Below are 7,852 nucleotides of genomic sequence, written 5' to 3'. Positions count from 1 at the left end.
TATATTCAATAGATAATATAAATATCATTGTGGTAACAATACTTTGAGGAAACTCATAGATAACAACAGAGTCCAAACGTGTGCACAGAATCCAAATATTACTATCCATGATTTACTTTGATGATTTTTCTACTACTATTTTTATATAAATGTTTTATAATAGTTACATGACCATTTAAGAGAGTTCAGATTTAAAAAGTACAGAAGAAAGGTAGGAAAGAAAGCTATAATGTGATTTGAAACTGAAACAGAAAATATATCCAAATCCCATCACCTATTATCTCCTAGAGTAGGACATATCATTTAACCTTTGTGTGTTTTAAACTATCCATGTATATAATAGAAAATAATATCTACCACAGAGTCTTGACGGGGAGATATATTAGAAACATATTTGTATTACTTGGCCATAGTAACACGCTATGCTATTTTGTTCTCTTTTTAAACTGGGGCCAGGGATTTAAATGAGAAATGGCCTCATACTAAACATTTTCAAATTGTTTCTAAATTGTTGTTGCTATTGGTATTATTATTTGGATAAACAAACTAATCACAAAAGTTTCTTTCTATTCTGGCAATTACTGGTTGTTTATATCTCCAGTTCAATTACTAGTCATAGGATAGAAGCAAGGAAAGAGTGTTTGGTGGGCAAAAAGTATCAGATTAGTTTTTGTTCTTTATTTGTTTCACAAGTTTTTAAATAATCCAAATAGTTCAATCTCCCTATGATGCTTACTCCATTACATGACTATGTGGCTAAACTGGTTAACAGGGAATGGTGGCTAAACAATAAACAAGAATGCTACCTAGAGTAGTGAAAATGACTAAGACAATTATTGATCTTTTAGTAAGTACTAAAGGGTTTTACTCAGTAAAATTTACCTTTTCCATATTGGGTGGATCCAAAACAATTCTCCCACAAGATATGAATCTTAATAGCTAATCTGTCTCACACATTAATGATTCTCAGTCCATTATATATGTATTTTATGATTTATGAAATTAATCATAATATAACCCATGTAAATGTCACTGACTTATGGTGGCTGTGGGAAAAATGGAGAGGGAAACGTATTTGCAACATATAAAACATTATACAAATAAAAGTCATTAAATTATTTTATTTATTAACTCTTACCCTTTTGAGATCCACTTGTTGACTTTTAAATATTCATACTTGATCTCAACACCTACATTACTTTCAAGTAAAACAATCTCTGGACTCTCCTTCGTATTTGCTGGGTCTTGATGCTATAAATAATGGGGTTCATCAAGGGTGGGAAAAGGATATAGATGCTGCCCATGAGGACATGAACTAACGGTGAAAGGTGTTTTCCAAAGCGATGCACCATGGTCAGACCAATGATCGGAATGTAGAAAACTGAAACAGCACAGATGTGAGATACACAGGTGTGCAAGGACTTGATTCTCTCCTCCTGTGAGGCAATAGCTAAAACCGCATGCAAGATCATGATGTAGGAGACAAGTATGAGCACTGCATCCAACAACAGGTTGCTAATCACCAGGGCCAGCCCGTAGATGCTGTTGAAGCGGATGTCTGAACAGGCCATTCGAATTAAGTCCTGGTGCAGGCAGAAAGAGTGAGAGAGGATGTGGGGACGGCAGTAATTTAAGAACTTTAGGCGAATGATGACCGGAGGTATGAGTAAAGTACTCCTACATAAGATTGCCATCCCGATTTTCATGATTTTGTCTTGAGTTAGGATGGAGGAGTAGCGTAGTGGGTGACAAATGGCAATGTAGCGGTCAAAGGCCATCGCAAGGAGGACAGAGGACTCCATGAAGGACAGACCGTGGATGAAATAGGACTGGGCAATGCAGGCATCCAGGCTGATCTCTTGAATGAATCCCCACAGGATTCCCAGCACTGTATACATGGTGGACAGCCCCATGCACAGGTCAGTGAGGGCCAGCATGGCCAGGAAGTAGAACATGGGCTGGTGCAGGCTCGGCTCAGTCCGGATCACATGGAGCACCAGGCAGTTTCCCAGGAAAACTATAGCATAGATGGAAGTGAAAGGGATAGAGATCCAGAGATAGTCAATTTCTAGGCCAGGAAAACCGGTGAGAATAAATCCGGAACTATTGAAGTTCAAGGTAGAGATAGAAGACATTAAGAGAGAATTGGAATATTTCTAGAAAGATGTTGCAAATTAGATCAGTTTATAATCCCCTACTTTCTAGTAACGTTTGTATGTTTTTGAGAAGAAAATGAAATATAATATAATACAGTTCTCTTTAGTGTAATAAACTCAGCAAAACCTATAGAAACCTTACTCTTTATCCTGAAGGCCAAAAATCTGTTGTCTAGACACAGAGTTTCCAGTGCTAGTGACTACCAATACCTGGAGACTAGGAGTTTTATGCAGAAGCAATAATGTTAATGGACACATGGGATTTGGAATGAACTTCTGGGAGCGTCTGTTTATATATAAAGGAAGATAATATATTATCACAGGTGTCTACTGCTGCCATGGCTGGCAGCATCCTCAGAAAAATGTGAAATATATGAGTAATTTTTCTCTTGGGTACCACATATGTTCCTTTTACTACTCCCAAAGGGTCATAAGATTCCCAAATGAAATGGACTGGTTAAAGCAATCTAACTTTGCAGAACATAAAATTAGGTAAGAGAAACTTAACAAAGTGGAATCAGAAGTTTCATTGCACATTTCACCTTGTTTAGCCCCTCTTTAAGTGATTTACTTTTGCACAATTATTTTAACTGTACTTTTTATTCTTTATATTCCACATTTTTCTTCTCTATTTTCATGCGTCTCTTTATCGTACATGAAATTTCTATCTTTTCTGACCCTTGCAATAATTTCACCTCTCATATCTTTCTATATAACATAAGTAACATACATTTTAAACTGGAAATTATTAAATCAATATTTGATCTTGGGTAAATAGATAGGAATGGAATGATTAGATCATATGGTTTGATGTTTATTTAATGTTCAAAAATATTGTCAACATGTCTTCTAAAGCAACTATACCATTGACACTCTGACCAGTAGTATATGAAAATTACAGTTCCTCCATATCTTGGCCAATACTTAGAATAGTTACAATGTTGTTTTTTTAATTTTGCTTTGCTATATTAATAGGCATGCAGTGATATATCATTATGGTTTTAATTTATATTTCCTCTATGACACATACTTTTTTGCATCTTTTCATATGCTTATTTGTCATATATACATCTTCTTGATGAAGTGCCTATTTAAATAATTTTCCCTTTTGTGATGTTGTTTTCTTCTTATTAAGTTTGGAGAATTCTTTAAATATTTTAATTACAAAATCCTTAGCAGATATATGATTTTCATATTGTTATATTCAGTTTATAAATTGTTTTTCCTTTCTCTTAACTGTGAGGCCCCCAAAAGGAAACGAAAGTTTTTTTTAAAATTTTTATTAAATTTATTGGGGTGACATTGGTTAGTAAAATTATATAGATTTCAAATGTACATTTCTATAATACATCAACTATATATTGCACTGTGTATTCACCACCCAGAGTCAGTTCTCCTTCCTTTACCATATATGCAACCCCCATTTCCCTCTTCTACCATCTCTCTCCCCCCCTTACCCTCTGATAACCACCAAACTGTTGTCTATGTCTATGAGTTTTTGTTTCTTTGTTTGTTTACTTTGTTCATTTGTTCAGTTTTGTACCTCACATGTGAGTGAAATCATATGGTTCTCAACTTTTTCTCTCTGACTTATTTCACTTAGCATCATAATCTCAAGATATAGCCATGTTGTCACAAATGGCAGTATTTCATCTTTTCTTATTGCAGAGTAGTATTCCATTGCATATATGTACCACATCTTCTTTATCCAATCATTTATTGAAGGACAGTTTGGTTGTTTCCATGTCTTGGCTACTGTGAAAATGCCACAATGAATATAGGGGTACATATATCTTAACGGATAAATGTTTCCAGATTTTTTTGGTAGATACCCAGAAGAGAGATTGCTCAGTCATATGGTAATTCTGTTTTTAATATTTTGAGGAACCTCCATACTGTTTTCCATAGGGGCTGTACCAATTTACATTCCCACCGGCAGTATATGAGAGCTCCTTTTTCTCCACAACCTCTCCAGCACTTGTTATAACTTGTCTTATTTTATTTTTGTTGTATCTACAAACTCATTGGCAAACCAAAGATCACAACATTTTCTTATATGTTTTATCCTGGAATTTTTGCATTTCACCTTTACATCTATGACCCATTTTGAGTTAATTTTTATATAAGGCTATAGTAATCAAAACAGTATGGTTCTTGCATAAAAACAGACACATAGATCAATGGAACAGAATAGAGAGCCCAGAAATAAACCCATGGCTATATTGCCATTTAATCTATGACAAAGGAGGGAAGAATATACAGTGGGGTAAAGACAATCTATTCAATAAATGGTGTTGGAAAAACTGGACAGATGCATGCAAAAAAACTGAAGCTGGACCACCTTTTTATACCATATACCAGAATAAACTGAAAATGGGTTAAAAACTTAAATGTAAGACCTGAAATCATAAAATTCTTAGAAGAAAACGTAGGCAGTAAATGCTCTGACATTGCTCTTAGTAATATTTTTCTGATCTATCTCCTTGGGCAAAGGAAACAAAAGAAAAAATAAACAAATGGCATTACATTAAACTAAAAAGTTTTTGCCCAGCAAAAGAAGCCATCAATAAAACAAAAAGACATCCTACTGAATGGGAAAAGGTATTCACCAATGATACATCTGAGAAGGAGTAAATATCCAAAATTTATAAAGAACTCCTATACTCAACATAAAACAAAAAATCAAACAGTCCAATTAAATAATGGGCAGAGAACCTGAATAGACATTTCTCTAAAGAGGACACACACATGGCCAATAGACATATGAAAAGATGCTTAATGTCACTAATCATCAGAGAAATGCAAATTAAAACAGCAATGAGATGTTACCTCCCACCTGTCTGGATGGCTATCATTAATAAAGCAAGAAACAACAAATGTTGGCGAGGATGTGAAGAAAAGGGAACTGTTGGTGTGATTGTCAATTGCTGCAGCCACTATAGAAAATGGTTTGGAGCTTCCTCAAAAAAATTGAAAATAGAACTACTTTATGACCCAGCAATTTCACTTCTGGGTGTTTGTCCAAAGAAATTCAAAACACTAATTTGAAAAGCTATATGCACTCCATGTTCATTACAGCACTATTTACAATAGCCCAGATATGGAAGCAACCTAAGTACCCATCAATAGACGGTTGGATGAAGTTATACATATACAATGGAATATTACTTGGCCATAAAAAAGAATTAAATCTTACCATTTATGACAACATGGATGGACCTAGAAGTTATAATGCTAAGGGAAATCAGACTGAGAAAGACAAATATCATATGATCTCACTTATATGTAGAATCTAAAGAACAAAAGAAATTAAAGAACAAAACAGAAACAGACTCATAGATGCAGAGAACAAACTGATGGTTGCCAAAGGGGCGGGGAGTTGGGGAATGGGTGAAAAACGTAAAGAAATTGAGATATATAAATTGGTAGTTATAAAATAGTCACAGGAATGTAAAGTACAGCAGAGAGAATATAGTCAATAATGTTGCAACAATTATGTACAGTGCCAGTGGATACTAAACTGATCCAAAGGATCACTGCATAAATTATAAAAATGTCTAACCACTATGCTATACACCTAAAATTAATATAAAATAATATTGAATGTCAACTCTAACTGAAAAAATAAATAAAAACATTTTAAAAAGGGAAATACTTCAGAATTCTGATACTCTATTTTTCCACTGGGTGTTTATTTCTAGCCTTCTTTTGATTTAGTATTGACTTTTCAGTCTGTGCAGCAGTCTTCCTTCTCTAAGATTAGAAAAGATTTGTGAACTCTGGGGAAAATGATGCTATTTATCCATTCTCAAAGAATTCCTAGCCGGGAGGTAATCAGGCAGAATCTTTCATCTGCATCATCCACCAGGAGGGAATAGGGGTCTCCCAGGAGCCTGGGTTCACCTGGCTCACAATCCTCTTCATTCCTTCCTCATAAGTCTGAGTGTTCTGACGCTCTGTGTTATAAGGACTGCAAATGGAGATAGTTTTAGGAGAGGAGGCTTACTGAGGAGCAGCAGCCCTATTCTCTCAATAACTTTAGTCACTGTCATCTGGTGTGGTGACAGTGGCTGAGAGACTAAAAGTGAATGAAGTTAATACCAATTTGTGTCTACAACCTCTAAGACCTTACACCAAGGAGGTTCCCTATGAAATCATCTTGTGCTATAGCTTCTCCTACAGGCTTGAGCTGTCATGGGATTCTACAGTTAGCGTTACCTGTGCTATACTCCAAATAGCTGTGCTATACGTGACTCTTCTCAAAGACAGCAGACAGTTTAAACAAAACTGTGACTCAGTAAATATTTATCTGATCTTGGAAATTACATTCAAATATCTATATCTGCTTCTTCTGCTATCAATTCCTCCATATTCATTCTGAGGGGGTTCCCTGGCCTAGGTCAGTACTATCCCTGGTTTTCAATTCCCTTCTCCGCCATCTATGCCATGGTGCTTCTGGGAAACTGCCTGGTGCTGCATGTGATCCGGACCGAGCCGAGCCTGCACCAGCCCATGTTCTACTTCCTGGCCATGCTGGCCCTCACTGACCTGTGCATGGGGCTGTGCACAGTGCACACGGTGCTGGGGGTCCTGTGGGGGCTCAGCCAGGAAGTCAGCCTGGATGCCTGCATTACACAGACTTATTTTGTCCACGGTCTCTCCTGCACAGAGTTTGGAGTCCTTGCCATGGCCTTTGATCGCTTTACTGCAATCTGCAATCCTCTGAGATATACATCTATCCTGACTAATAGGGAATCATTCATTTCGTAGTGAGCATTATGATGAGAAGTGCTGTGTCTATTCTTCCTGTCATCATTCGTTTGAAGTTCTTCCATTACTGCCGCCCCCATAACCTCTCCCACTCTTTCTGCCTGCACCAGGACCTACTCCGGCTGGTCTGCTCTGACATCCGCTTCAACAGCTTCTATGCCCTGGCTCTGGTCATTTGTACCTTGCTCTTGGATGCTGTTCTTATTCTCATCTCCTATGTTTTCATCTTGCAGACAGTGTTGGCAATCGCATCGCGGGAAGAAAGGCTCAAGTCTTTACAAACCTGTGTTTCCCACATCTGTGCTGTCTTGGTTTTTTATATTCCCATCATTGGTCTCACTATGGTGCACCGCTTTGGGAAGCATCTCTCACCTTTGGTTCACGTCCTTATGGGCAATATTTATATTCTCTTTCCACCCTTGATGAATCCTATCATCTACAGTGTGAAGACCGAGCAGCTCCGAAGCAGGATGAAGAAGTGGTTTTCTTCGAAAATGTATTGAAAAGCTTTGAATTTTATCAGTAAAAATGTTTTAAGGTGAAAAGAATAATGCTAGTTCCCATGTATGTAAAATGTAAAATTTTAATAGTATTTTCTACAAATTTTTGTTTGTATGAGGATTTGAGTATTAAAGAACTTAAGCATCTTGCTGATGCAAGAGAGGTGATAGAAGTAAATTTTGCCAATACACATTCCAGAAAAGGTTTCTGAAAATCTGCTAGAAGATAATCATAGCTATTATGGACATGACAGCAAGTATCTTTGCATTTTATTGACATATTCTTTTAGCATGTTTGTCATCTGAAAATTGTGTCACCCTGAGTTCATCAATATTTTCATTTCATTTAGACGCACTTCTATCTAAAATTTTGGAAGCATGCCTGCCTATTTTTTAGATTTTCAAAGTAATGATATTCATACCATA

The 7,852-nt window shown here is 36.4% G+C and overlaps 2 protein-coding genes across 2 annotated transcripts; one reads left to right on the top strand and one right to left on the bottom strand.

The window, feature by feature from the left end:
• Window positions 1–1,190: 1,190 nt before the first annotated feature.
• LOC117031220 (olfactory receptor 51V1-like) lies at window positions 1,191–2,141 on the bottom strand. Its single transcript, XM_033121647.1, has one exon. The coding sequence runs from the start codon at window positions 2,133–2,135 to the stop codon at window positions 1,191–1,193; it is 945 nt and encodes a 314-aa protein (XP_032977538.1). The 5' UTR covers window positions 2,136–2,141.
• Window positions 2,142–2,604: 463 nt separating this feature from the next.
• On the top strand, window positions 2,605–7,429 carry LOC117029719 (olfactory receptor 51V1-like). Its single transcript, XM_033118917.1, is given in 3 exon segments — window positions 2,605–2,648; window positions 6,455–6,903; window positions 6,906–7,429. Coding segments are annotated over 3 exon segments (1,017 nt in total).
• The last annotated feature ends 423 nt before the right edge of the window (window positions 7,430–7,852 follow it).

This window comes from Rhinolophus ferrumequinum, chromosome 11, assembly GCF_004115265.2.
Source record: "Rhinolophus ferrumequinum isolate MPI-CBG mRhiFer1 chromosome 11, mRhiFer1_v1.p, whole genome shotgun sequence".
NCBI classification, from domain to species: Eukaryota; Metazoa; Chordata; class Mammalia; order Chiroptera; family Rhinolophidae; genus Rhinolophus; species Rhinolophus ferrumequinum.
This window is presented reverse-complemented; position numbering and strand designations above follow the sequence as displayed.